Source organism: Lissotriton vulgaris, unplaced genomic scaffold (assembly GCF_964263255.1).
Source record: "Lissotriton vulgaris unplaced genomic scaffold, aLisVul1.2 SCAFFOLD_3140, whole genome shotgun sequence".
NCBI lineage: Eukaryota > Metazoa > Chordata > Amphibia > Caudata > Salamandridae > Lissotriton > Lissotriton vulgaris.
Genome location: NW_028244878.1, coordinates 160,392 through 174,416, shown reverse-complemented (window position 1 = coordinate 174,416; position 14,025 = coordinate 160,392). Strand labels below are relative to the sequence as shown.

The 14,025-nt window shown below is 45.1% G+C and overlaps 1 protein-coding gene across 1 annotated transcript in view; it reads left to right on the top strand.

Annotated features, from left to right (window-relative positions):
• LOC147666697 (regulating synaptic membrane exocytosis protein 3-like) overlaps window positions 1-14,025 on the top strand; it is a 139,574-nt gene that overhangs the window by 69,932 nt on the left and 55,617 nt on the right. Inside the window, exon 2 of the mRNA XM_086948958.1 lies at window positions 1,349-1,461. Coding sequence (XP_086805084.1) covers window positions 1,349-1,461 — 113 coding nt within the window. The remainder of the gene's footprint in view (window positions 1-1,348; window positions 1,462-14,025) is intronic.

Sequence of the window (14,025 nt, the reverse complement as noted above, 5' to 3'; positions counted from 1 at the left end):
GCATCTGGCCCTGACTTTGGTGGGCGGCGCAGTATTTAAAAATAACATGGGTTTTAAAGTATGTAAACTTCCTTGTGCCGCCAGCAATTTTCAGGCAACTATAAAAATGTTAAGGTAACTCTGGTGATTAATGCTCCTGCTGGTGACAGACAGGAATTTTGTCTAGAGGGAGTTTTGACCCATCATAAAGTAGTGCAGAGGGTTACTGTACCTGCTGCAAAGAATGTATACCATGCAGATCACAACTGAGGGGTTGGTTCTAATATCATTCGGAAAGAATTCTGACGGAATAGGTTATGGAATGCTTTCCGGACGACTCGGATCGGGGGAGTCCAACCGAGCAAGTACGATGCATCCGTATGCTTCTCGATACGATTTGGTCAGGCTCCCGTCGACTACAATGGGAGCCTGTATTCAGAACAAGAACACAGGCTCCCATTCAAGAAACGGGTGGTTAGTGAAAATCGTGCACCCTGTAGCGGACACCCACAGGGTGAAGGGGGGCCTGCTACTGGCCCCCAAAGACTACTTCCGGCAGCCGATTCCTTCCGGGCAAACCAAATCGGAAAGGCTGTCCGAATCAGTCATCGTACTCGCTCATTCGGAAACAAAGTCTATAGAGCTGTATGAATCGGATCTGGAAAGGCTCGACCTGTCCGAATGCCTTCTGGAACCGATTCGGTCATTCCTAATGGTTTTCAGGCATCATACTTGATCGTTCGGAACTGGGAACGAGTCGGTCGGAAACAAGGGCTCTGGATCGAATTTGGCAAACCAGAATCCGATTCATAGTCCTTCCGAAGGACATCGGAATCAAACCCTGAGTGCGAGTGAACTAGGAGAATCCCTTAAAAAATGCATGTCAGAGAGGGATTATGGAGAGATAAGGGGTACTGTTGGAGAGTAATGAGGGAATTTGAGGAGCGTAGCTCGTGCATGGGTGCCAAAAAGGACTTACACTAAGCGTCAATAGCGCTAATGCTGGCCCTGAAGTCTATGTTTGGTGGGAGGGGACTATCTGTATTTGTATTTAATTTCTATTGTGCAGCCATTTGTAGGTGATATCATAACAAAACATTCACCTGCCTGGTGCCATTGTAAAACACCACTGTGCCAGTCTACAATATAAAGCATCACCAACCAAAACAGCACATAATGCTTAATTGACCTGAAAGGGAGCAGACTTTCAAATACCTATTTTCTCTTGCCACAAGGTTACCCATCCTACCCCCACAATCTTCCTCAGCCCTCCCTCAAGCACAAGTTATGTATACCTACAAGTGTATATTAATGATGCGAACACAAGTTTGTTTCCTGTTTTGTAAAGGCTGTTTTTTTCCCCTCTTAGGTTCATCTTTCCTACCACCAGGCTGGGAGCAGAGAGCCAGTTTAGTGACTTTCTGGATGGGCTTGGGCCTGCGCAAATTGTGGGGAGACAGACACTAGCTACACCGCCGATGGGTGAGTTCTTGCAAGTGTCTAAGTGTAAACAAGCCTCGACAAAGTCAATAGGTTTGCCTTTGTTGTTATGGGGAAACACTTGAGTATTAAGCAAGAAGATATCATTTGTGGGTTTTAGAATTTTTGTGCTATGAATGGCATTTTAGTGCAATTGCATAGACAGTGAGAGACAATAAAACAGTCATTTAGAGGGGGAACAGCCATTACACCGCAGCTGTTACCCAGCATGCCAATGCAACGCAAGCGTTACCACGCATGCGTTGTAACATCGCGAAGTCTTTACTACACATTTGTTAACGAAGCATGTGCTTTTACCACGCATGCCTTTACAACAAATTTCGTTGTAAAGGTTTGTATGGTAAAAGCACATACGCTGTAAAAAATAAATAGTCGATCCACGTCGTTGTGAGGAAACAGAGGCTCTTCTGCTTCCTCACAACAATGTGCACCACCCCTCAGATGACCGCAGGAACCATGAGGAGAAAGAGTAACCACAAGGAGAGGAAGGTAAGGGAGATTGGGCCTGAGGTAGGGGGTACTATTTCAGGGTAAAATGGGGTGGATCGGTTTTATAAGTGTAGTGGTTTAGGGTAGGGAAAGAATTGGGGGTCGGGGGGTCGTGCAAGGGTAGTATTTTAGTGTTTAGGGTAGGGAGAGGACTGTGAGGCGGGGGTTTGTGCAGGGTAGTATTTTAGGGTAGGGAGAGGACTGGGGGTCTGGAAGGGTCATTCAGGGGTAGTGTTTTAGGGTTTAATGTAGAGAGAGGACTGGAGGTCGGGTAGGGTCGTGCAGGGGTTGTGTTTTAGGGTTAATGGTAGCGAGAAGATTGTGGGTCGGGGAGGGTCGTGCAGGGGAAGTGTTTTTGGGTTTAGGGTAAGGAGAGGACTGGGGTTTGTGGGATCATGCAGGGGTAATAATTTAGGGTTTAGAGTAGGGCAGGGTAGTGTTACTTACCTTACACATTTTTACCAAGTGTATGCCTTTACCATGCATGCCTTTGCATTGTAATGGCATGCGTGGTAAAGGCAAATGCATGGTAAAAGAATGCGTTGTAATCGTAGGTCGTTGTAAACGTACTAGCATAGTAATACCCTCGTTGTAATGGCACGTGTGACATTAGTATGCGTAGTAAGTCATTCAGTGAAAAAATATAATGAAACCCTGTGGTATGTTCTTGGTCATTTAAGTAAGACCAATGTATTTGCTATGTGTAAGGACTGTGTAATGTGTGGAGAATGGGGGGGCGAGTTCCTAATTGGAATTTATGTAAAGTACATCTAACATTAGTACCAATGGGTGACACAATTCAATACAAGAAAAAATGAACTAAGGTATATATAAAAATATAGTGCAATTTATTTAGGTACCTCCCTGTTAAGGGTTACACTCTAAATTAAAAACGTGAGTTTAAAAACAATACATTTCATCATAAAAAAGCAATTTCCATAATCATAAAACAGTCAAAAAACAAAAACAAACAGTTTTTTGACTGTTTTATGATTATGGAAATTGCTTTTTTATGATGAAATGTATTGTTTTTAAACTCACATTTTTAATTTAGAGTGTAACCCTTAACAGGGAGGTACCTAAATAAATTGCACTATATTATATATACCTTAGTTCATTTTTTCTTGTATTGAATTGTGTCACCCATTGGTACTAATGTTAGATGTACTTTACATAAATTCCAATTAGGAACTCGCCCCCCCCATCCTCCACACATTACACAGTCCTTACACATAGCAAATACATTGGTCTTACTTAAATGACCAAGAACATACCACAGGGTTTCATTATATTTTTTCACTGCACTTGCTCCCCTCCCTGTGAATTGAACCAGGGGAACCTTCCAAACTCTATTTTTAGTAAGTCATTCAAACATTTAGAGTCTTGAAGAGGGCCGGATGACAGGACTCCCAGGTTAGCGGTGCTATGGCCTCCACTCCCTTGGTGGTACACCACCCTTCATAGTTAGAGGTCCCTGCATGCCTGGTGGGGATCTCTGTACCATCAGTGTAGCTGTTGCTGCCCGAGGTCCATTCAAGCCTCCGGTCCCTTGGCTTAGGAGGGGCCATTTATTTTCAGTGTGCCGACACTACGAAGTTTTTTGTTTTCTAATTACAAGAAACTAAACACACAATGGTCATTACTCAGTATTTTCTCCCTGCTGTGTAATTTTCCGGTATGAGTATGCAGAAATACATATTATAAACCTCTTGCAAGCACAGTGGGCTGAACAAGGCGTGGTTTGCCCTGTAAATGTCTTAATGCTCACACACATGTGCGTTTGTGGGCCACTACTGATTCCAATCCAACATTTTCCCAGTCTGAAATGATCTACGTTTTACTCAAGCAAAGGCTTGGGGTAAATCCTCCTCAAGGGTGAAAAATGGAGGCGATCACTTCAAAACCTGGTTACATTGGGGGAGGGTTTTCTCCCCAGAAAAATGTTTTCCCCGTGTATGAAAGAAAAAAAATTTGCATTTGCATATCTGACTGCATTTCTTCAGTTCTTAATTGCATTGTATGTGCAGTTACATGCTGAGGGAAATGGAAGCCCGGGGAATATAACACATGAAATTCCAAGTAAAACGAGTGGAAAACTGGACCTGGCGAACTAATCATCTTATGTGTTTTGCTGTTCGTCCTATGTGGGAAGGGTATGCCCAGACGTGGGTCCCGTGCTCACTACGCCACTGGAGTTAAGCTATCCTGGCTGATGATGGCTGATAGCCAGAAACCGGTCCTAGGATGCTTGATTCCAGCCCAGGGAAGACATCGCTTGGCAGTTCGGGCTGTTCCCATGAGGCACAGGGTCAAGGCTGATTTGTATATGGCCATGTCTGAACTGGGGTGGCGTGGTGAGCAAAATAATGATGGTTTAAACCCAGATCTGTGACTGGGGGTTAATGTTTTGCCAATGTGCGACACTCCGTCCATCATCTTGTGTGTTTTGCTGAACTAATGGCAATGCCTGAAGTGTAAAGAAGTGTAAAATTATTTTCAAAAGGAGAATGTAATTCTCATATGAATGTATTCTAGTTTTCTGTGGACCTTGCCCTCTCCTCTTCTACCCTTCTGATTTCAGCTTCAGAGCTTGTCGTCATTATCATCATTGGCTCATCCATCTCCCTGATAGGCTGAGATCCAAGAATGACACACTTTTCTGCTTCTGATGCTACACTGAAGATGACAAAAGGTTTGCTTTGTTCCTCTGGTAGGCAGGCCCAGGGAGAATTAAAGAACTAGATGGGAATCACTCAAACAAGTGGACCTCATGAGACAGGAAAGACTATGCATAAGATCCGAGTCCAGAGTAATCCAAGTGCAGTAGCACACATTAAAAGGGGTCACATTTTAGCAATGGTGTACAATATTGTACATTTCTCTCATTTACATTTTCAAGAATTATTTCCTGTACTGTGCATTCCATCCCACTCTAAAATTCTAACTTCATCCCTTTTTTAATCCTTGTACTTAAAAAGTGTTTGCTATATAACGCTGCCTACACAGAAGGGCCTAGGTAAAGTGTTTTTTATGACCAAATTCACACTTATTCCCCAAAAGCAATCATATATAACACATAAAAGTGTACTTGGTCAAAACAAAAAACGGTTCAGTCTCAATCATATATCCCTAATCTAGAGGACATGTTTTTTTTAGGATGAAGACCCTCACCCATCTTGAGGTGGCATGCTTCTTCATCAGGTCCCTTCTATCACCTTGTAAACCAGTTCAATGGTGAGGGCTACAACTTCCTTGCCTCACCCAACAGGGAGGTGATAGAAGGAGCTCTCATGAGCATCATGTTTTGGGTCTGAGTGGTATCCCTTTGAAACGTCGATGTGGGTGGGGTGTGCAGTCATTGGACTAGGGAAATAACATTATCTTCTGGTGGACTAAGTACTTTATTAGGTGGCCCCAATAGGCAGTCAGAAAAAGGGGGAAGTGAAAACCTTCAACCCTATTTAAAATAAAATGGGTAAACATGTTTCTGCTTATATCTAAGAAATGTCCAGAGCACCACCACAATCAAAAGTAGAGGGTCCGTCACTGTAGCGTGTCCATTCACGTAGAGTCAACTTCGATGAGCAAATGATTAATTTACTCTTAGTCCACGGGGCTCTGGGGGCTTTAACTTGGTTACCTTTGCAATTACCATTTGGATAAATCGTCTTTACTACTTAGAAGCCTTGAAAAAGTCATCTAGTGCGACGAAACACACGTCAGCTGTTTGTTTACTTGTACACGAATAAAAACAAATGGAATCATCAGCTTTTCTGTGTTTATCTTTTGCTCATCGAAGTTGACTCTACGTGAACTGACCAGCTAAAGTGACAGACCCTCTACTTTTAATTGTGGTGGTGCTCTGGAAATTTCTTAGATATGAATTGATGCTATCTGGATGGTATAGTGTTTTTGTCTTCATTAAGCACACCTGTACTTATATATGTTACAAGTACTTTCCCGAAATTGTGTATGTTCCAGCATTGCTCTAGACCATTGTCATCCTGCTGTATTTTTAATGTTTCTGCTTATCTTATGAACCTATCATGGGTTTCGGGGCATTCATCAGGACATTTATAAGTAATTATTCTGCTGAGTACCAGTGAAAGAAAAACGATTTTTGTACTTATGGTATCCATGAAGGTGGCCCACAATTAGAGCACGTAGGTCCACAACTAACAGCCTCCACAATCAAGTAGAGCATGGCTTCAAATCAAGCCCAATGTGACAAACATGTGAATGGAGGGAGCCGATGATGATGCATGCCACATCAAGGGCGGTGAGGCTTTAGTCCTACTTTTATTTCTGGAGTATCCTGGTGTTTGGTTCTTAAAATCTGGCCACCCTACCCTAGAAGAAAGAAGTGTATTTAACACAGATGATAGTGTGTATGTACAAGTTACATTTAGTTCCCTTTAGTGCCTCCTTATTTGTGTTTTCTGTATTTTACCGCTGTCCATTACGTTATTCTGTGTCACTCGGCGGATTCAAAAGTGTAGTCCTACTTTTGTATTTGAGGACTGTCCCAGTTTCCTCGAGATGTGGTGGCTCCACAAGCCAAGTCCAGGGTTTTGGCATAAAGCAGAGGTTGAAGAGGGTGGTATACATGGGAAATGAAGTTCCCAAACTTTTTTTACTTTTATCAAAAACGTTCCCATACTTTTTGCGCGAGAATAACCACACTGCGCAGATCGGTTTACCTTGCATTTGTATTTCATTTAAGATGTGTGCAGTATATTCTACATACAGTTGCCTCTACATGAAAGTTCAACAAAATAGTAACAAAATACTTTTTCGTTTTAGTTATTCGTCTAACTCCACCCCAACACACACTGACCATGATACTATGTGTTGCCAGGACCACGGTTCCCATAGTTTTCTTTATTCACTTCGACCACTGGATAAAGCAAATTTTTGTAGACCTGATGAAATCGATTTAATTGCAGTGTGAATGAAATTTTCACTCCACCTCAAATGGATCCTGCTTGTAATGACCGGCTGGTCACGTTCTAGTGTTTAGAAGTGATGTGTTTCCACCAGCCACTCCCTGAGGCCCGGATTCCATGCTCTCCCCACACCCATCCATCACAGGTGGCACAGGACATGTGATACTGCCAATAAAAGGGGCCAGGCGCATGTACCCTGGGACAGTTCTAGATACCGTACCCAGTGTGTCTCTGTGGGCATTGCTATTGCATGGGGGTCTAGGACTCCAACCCCTTCACTGGTGATGAGCGGTTCGAGCCCAGTGTGTGGCGTGTCAGCCATTCAATGATTTGTCGGAGGAGAAGGGTGCTGCCTAGGAATAAGGCTACCTCGTCCATGCAGCCTGTAAGAAGGTGGTTGATGCAGCATAAGGCGAGAAGATGGCCACCCTGAGCAGACACCGTCATCCCCCGGTGAGGCCTTGCAGCCGCCCGCATGCAGATGCCCCAACATGATGATGCCCCACGGTCAGCAGAAATATGAACCGCCATGCAGTGTCAGTGCAGTAAAAGAATGAGTCGTAGCAGCGCAGCCACAGCCACGCTCAAGGCGCTTCCATTCTTTCGATCAATGCTGCTAGAGGTGGGAGGTCACCTCCACTATAGTGGTAGCGTGAGAAGACAGGGTGCTGTCCAAGAGTCAGGCGTTTTGCCGTGGGCTATCTGCAGAGAAGCGCAATATCCCTGTTTTGCACATCTGGTGTGCTCCAAAGAAGTGGCGAGAAGGGGTAGTGCGATCAGGTGAGCAAGAGGTCCAGAACATTGCCACACATGTGAAAAGGTCGAGGGTGAAGTGAATGTAGAGCAGCACCACCACAGTGAAAGTATCGCTACCCCCATACCTGGCGGATGAGGAGAGCCACTTGCCGCCATGATGACTGTTGGTGCTTGCTGGAGAGGCGGCATGTGATGGCCCCAACGGGGGGGCTACAGTTGTGACTGCAGCACTGTATGGTTCTTGGAGGAGATGCAGTGACATGGCGAGAAGCTATCATGCCCGTGGCCGTCTGCAGCATATCATTGGCAGAAACAGGAGGTGTGGCCAGCAGGATCTGAGAGATTGCCGCAGTTTGAGAAGAGAAGATGAAATTGTCTCTGCCGCCCCTAGGAGTGCACGTCACCTCCCAGCACCATACCTCGAGTAGAGAAGCCTGCATCAGCTTAAGCGGTGTGGCCTGGGCAGGGGCACCAGGGAAAAGAGCAAGCAGGGCAAAAGAAGTGGTGACAACGTCACCTAGAGGCACCCTGACCTGCCAAGACAGTGGCAAGTGTACTGTGCAATATGAAACGTCCCGCAGCACAGGAACAGTGGGTGTGGCTGACAATCTAGTGGGGATGGGGCTAGTTAGCCCTGAAGAGACATGTGGTTTTGTGTGGAACAGCCAAGCGCATGGGAGGTGCCTGTTACAAAGAAAGTATGAAAGAGTCCTATGATAAATAAGAAAAGATGTGGGGCTTCAAGATGGAAATGTGGTGCTACTTAATGGTCATAGGTGGGTGGTTACTGCACCCATATAGAGAATGGCCCGCATTGCGAAGAAGGCTGCCTTGGTCTGCAGTGGACATAGGGGCAGCACCCATAGCAAGAGTTGACGTAAATAATGACTGGACATGTCTCCAAGGCACCACAGAGAAAAAACTAGCCTAGACAGAGCCACATGCCCCCGGTGACCTGCTCATCGTTTGTGGGGTGGGGGCAGTCTGTTCCCGCACCAAGAACACTCGAAGCTCAAGGCTGTCAGTCAAGGATGCTGCCAAGAGTCCACTGATGGCAAAGAGAGTTAAGTAGCAAAGCCTCAGGCAGCAAGTCTACGAAGGATAGAAGAATGTGCACTGCATGCGTGCCCCATGGTGAAAGGATGCCACCGCAAGAGGAGGAACTCGGTGAGCAAGGCGCCAGAAGAAGGAGCTCCCTCAAGTGAAGGACAGAGGGTGCAAAGTCACAAATGCACCAAAAATCACACTAGAAGATGACATTATGGCATGAGCGCGGGAGAGCCCTGCGAGGAAGAGGGCACATGTTGTCACAAGGTGTGACAGACCCTGTGAAGCCTGCCTGAGTGGAGACAGAAGAAAGTGCCACGACGGTGTAGCCTTGAGGCGCAAGGGGTGCATCTTCAATTGAAGAGGAGATCTGTGAGAGGTCGACGAAGAAATCTGTGGGAAGTCGATGAAGAGACCTGTGAGAGGTCGAAGAAGAGACCAGTGAGAGGTCGAAGAAGAGACCAGTGAGAGGTCGAAGAAGAGATCTGTGTGAGGTCGAAGAAGTGACCTTTGAGAGGTTGATGAGGAGACCTGTGAGAGGTCCACGAGGAGACCTCTAAGAGGACGACAAAGAGACCTGTAAGAGATTGACAAAGAGACCTGTGAGAGGTCGAAGTAGAGATCTGTGTGAGGTCGAAGAAGTGACCTGTGAGAGGTTGATGAGTAGACCTGTGAGAGGTCCACGAGGAGACCCGTGAGAGGTCAACAAAGATAAGGCCAGTGAAAGTCACAAGAAGAAGACCTGTGAGAGGTCGTGAAAAGAAGAAGGTCACGGCGAGAGGTCTGATCAGTGAACGAGAAGAAGGCTCAGTCCTAGGGGTAGAACATGGCCAGGGAGACCCATGTGAAGTGCGTTCACATTGAGAGGCCTGGTCAAAAGAAAGAAGAGTAAGTCAAGATGGCATAAGACCGCTTCGTGAAGAAGAAGAAGATGAAAGAGTAGAAGTGGCACAAGTCCACAAGTTTATATCATTGAAATGAAGTTCATCCTCAAGACCATAGCAGGAGCCTTGGACATCTAGAGTGGAGCACTCCACCTCTGAAACACCCAGTGGACAGTGAGGCATCTTTGGCGCTGTGAGAAGCTGGCCACCCAGAAATCTTCAGTTAAACCATATGAACGTGAAGCCTGAGGGAGAGAGCAAGCTGGACCATTTGTATCATCCACCTTTGGGGTTGCACATGAGACTTGGCAGTGGTCCTGTTTGAACGTCCTGAGTGACCTCAGTTGTGGGGTCAAAAAGAGGAGCCGAGCAATCCACACCAGCCTATGGCAATCCACGGGCAAGGGTCTCAGGGATTTTCGGTGAAAGAGGAATCCCAACACAAGAGATGCATTTGCAGCAGATCCCCAGGATGTACCAGGAAGCATGAAAGTATTGGTCGGAGTCTGGCTACCCCAAAGACAGCCCAGTCAATACTGGTGCACCAGAGTCTGGATGGCAGGAGTACCTCGACCTGGAAACAACTACCATGAGGCAGAGCGAGTGACTTGAAGGTGGGACTCGTAGCGATTACTCCATGGACTTATAGTATGGCATTGGAGACACAGAGAGCAGTCTACAAAGTCCTGTGGAAGCCTGGTGAAGAAGACCTCAAGGGATTCCCCTGAGAGGGGAATCTTGGTAAGAGAGGTAATCCTGGTGAGAGAAAGAAGACAGAAGTTGCTCCACCCTCGAGCACCTGGAAGCACAGCAGCATCCAAGGGGGAATCTCTTACAGTTGGTGGTACATCTGTCTTTGGAGGATTACTAGCCATGGAGTCAGGGCGCCTTTGAATATGTTACAATAACAGACTTCACTATTGCTCTATATGCACCTCACAGCGAATATTGTAAATAGTCTTCCACACAGAGAGACCAGGTGGGACAGGACCCACAGTGCTCAGGTAGACTTTAACAACTTGGACTGGAGAGCGAGAAATCCAGACTTCGCTTATACTGCTATTTGTGCCTGGAGTAGTCTGTTTAAAACAGCAGAGGTGTGCCCCGATGACTGGTGCTTCCTGCAGCAACTGTCGTCATATCTTGTCCTACCAGCAATTTTAATGGACTCAGTGGAGTTGCTGTTTTGTTTTTTTGTTCTCTATCTCAGGTTAACCTTGCCCCATTTTTAATAAAGTTTGGGAGGGATGTAGTGACTGGCCAGTCACGTTCTAGTGTTTAGAAGTGATGTGCATCCACCAGCCACTCCCTTAGGGCTGACTTCCACACTCAACCCACACCCACCCATCACAGGTGTCACAGGACATGTGACTCTGTCAATAAAAGGGGCCGGGTGCAAGTTCCCTGGGCCAGTTCTTGTCACCGTTCCCAGGGTGTCTTTGTGGTCGATATTGCATAGAGGCCTTGGGCCCCGGCCCCTACACCGCCGTGGATAAGGTAATTTGCAAGAAATTAGTGTTCTCTTTTTTTGCTACTAACATCTGTGGCATTGTAGTTGGAAAGAGATATTTTTGGGGATCCCTGGGTGTTAGAAATTAATTATTGTATGGATGTGTGGTTCTAAAGTCGCATTGGCTGTCTTGACTTTTTTGTGCACTTTGTTCACAGAATATACTTCAGTAGCAAGTGCGGCCCTTAAATAGTATAGTTGCTCGGTCACCTCAAGGAATAATGAACGTACGAAATCGGTGCGTATGAAAGATGTAGCCTGTGCAGGACTAGCCGAGGCGATGGTTGGCACCAGCCTTACTCTCTACATCAAATGTAACAATTTCTTACGGAGTCTTTAAGCAGGCTGGAGAAAACTTATGCTATACTCCCCTCTGGTGGCTGCTGTTAGGAATGAAAGCTGTGCTATACTTTGCATAAATTAAAGCAGCTTCAGATGAAACTCGTTCTGCAAGGGTGAGGGTTTTTAAGTCTCGTGTACACTCAGCCTTAGCTATGTGTTTTTTAGGATAACATATTGTGTAAAAAAACAACACTCCGAGTGGGCTTTGCGTCAGCCCATTGCTCATCATTGGTCTCTTTTGTTTGCTTCTTATGCAATGGCTTTTCTTCGTGTTCTTGTGTTTGTCCCTCCACTGGAGCATTGCTTCATTACTTTTCTTTTGAGTCAACGACTTATGTTTTGCCCGAGCTTCAGGGCACCAGTCCTAAAAAAAGAAGGAGGGGACTGACCTGGTTTGGCAGTATGCAAATGATATCACGGCGCGCGGCATCATGGCACATGGCATCACAGGAATTAACATCATAGAAAGTGGCATCACAAGCCACGAATTTACAGGAAGTGGCATCACAAGAAGTGACATCAGATCTAAAGCCCTCACATATATGTTTAGCAGGTCTATCATGTGCACGTTTGAGCGCATTGCAAGGATAATAGCACAGTGACCGATGGAAGATGATATGTGACTTCTACACCTTGCAATCCCCCACATAACACATCCTGTACATTAATTTACAAACTTAAATTATTTATTGTACATGTAATAAGCATGTGTCGATATAAAGCGCTCTGACACCCTGCATTAGAATGAGTAGGGCTGTACAAGAAAAAATAGTGGTGCTTAAATTATTTCAACGCATCCTCAGAGGAAGTAAGCTCTATATAAATGAAATATGCTCTGTGTAAATACTGAAAAAGGACAACACATCTGATATTCTTACAGTGCATGCATATCTCCTAAACAGGTACTGAACTAAGTGAAAAGCTGTCTCTCTTACGTATGTGTGAAGTGCTGACAAGGTGTGAGCCTTTGTTTTCCCTAAACTTCATTTGCATCAGGTGTGAGGCTCCTGACGGCTCCCAGCCAAGAGACTTGACCAAAAGGAGGCCTGATGATCCCTCAAATTCGGCCTTTGTTATGAGCCCAGCAGGAGTCTTAAATGAGAAAGCACCATCCCCACCTGCATGTTGCTGCTTGTTGCAGATGGAAAGGAGACAACGTGCAGGCACTGCTGAAAATGTACAGGTGTTTGGAATTTACACCGGGACGAGTTCAGCACATTATTCAGTGGCAGGGTGGACGGTGTTCACCCTGTGAAAAAAGTGGGTGGACACTGTCCATCCACGTGTACCCCCAGCTTACATCAGAGAATTATGTTTTTCTTTTAGTCCACCATACAACTGCACGTTTTCTTGCACTTTTTTTAGCATTATCTTAAATATTGTTCATATTCTTTTTTTTAATAGTCGTTTCACTTATAAGACACAAAGACACAGCCAGCGCGTTTCATCCCACACCATAGAGAACAAACGTTACTTTATTGGAAAGCATTCACTATTATATATCTATCAGAATTGTATTAGCAATCTGTAGCTCCAAAAAAAGACTTCAAAAGTGTCCCCAAGCCAAATTTAACTTGTGGGTTGATGTTAGAGCCGCATCTGCAGGAACTAATAAATTCGCACCTTCAGAGAAGGTAATCTCTATGACTATATTCAAATCGGACAGCCAAAGTCCCGGCGTAATCAATAATGTGTTTTTTGCAGCGCTCACACTGAAATGTAGTATCCCCAGCTGCAAAGGATAGGAGGAAGATATGCAGGGTGGCACCTGACTGCAGAGTAAACAAAATGCATTGCAAAGTGCGGGGCCTACAAAGTTTTTTTTTGGGTGGGGGCGACCACTTAACACCTACAACACTTACATCTCATAACACCTCAGCTCCCTTATCTAGCAACATTTCCCTTTCTCACCTTGCCTGGCAGTGTGCACTAATGCTGGTAAATCGGGTGAGAAAGAATTCAGACACTATGTCCAATAATCTTTGATAGCTCCGCTGCGACACCAAAGTTGGTTGTGGTTTTATAAAGTAAAGTAATTACAAATCTTAGAGGAAAGGCAAAAACGTATATGTTGCACAACGTACAGCTGTCAACCTTGCAAGTGTTTGTATTTATGTCATTGTACCCAGGGAGATAGTGTTATTTTCTCCATCAGGGGCAAAAGGAAGATTACATTTTCTTAGCTTGGGCAAAATGCTTTTTATTGCAATGTGCTAAACCATCTGACGTGACGTAACACTCAAACTTAACTGACTCTTTGAACTTCAAACCTCGATGCTAATCTTACTACATTTGATGGTACGCATGTTTATAGCTTTGGAATGATGAAAGAGTGTGTCCATCCAGTCGGAGTATGAATCAGTGACCCACACACAACCCCTCAGAACTGTCTTTCCTGGTACCCCATCCCCTTCTGGGGGCTAATGCTCCCCACCTTCAGCCGACATCATTCAGACTTCACTAAATTGAAAACTGAAGTCAAAACACGTTTATGTGACGTTTTAATTGCATAGCTTTAATCATCTTTACAAAAAACTCTTTCCTTAATGAGTAAATCAGAATTTAATAAAAC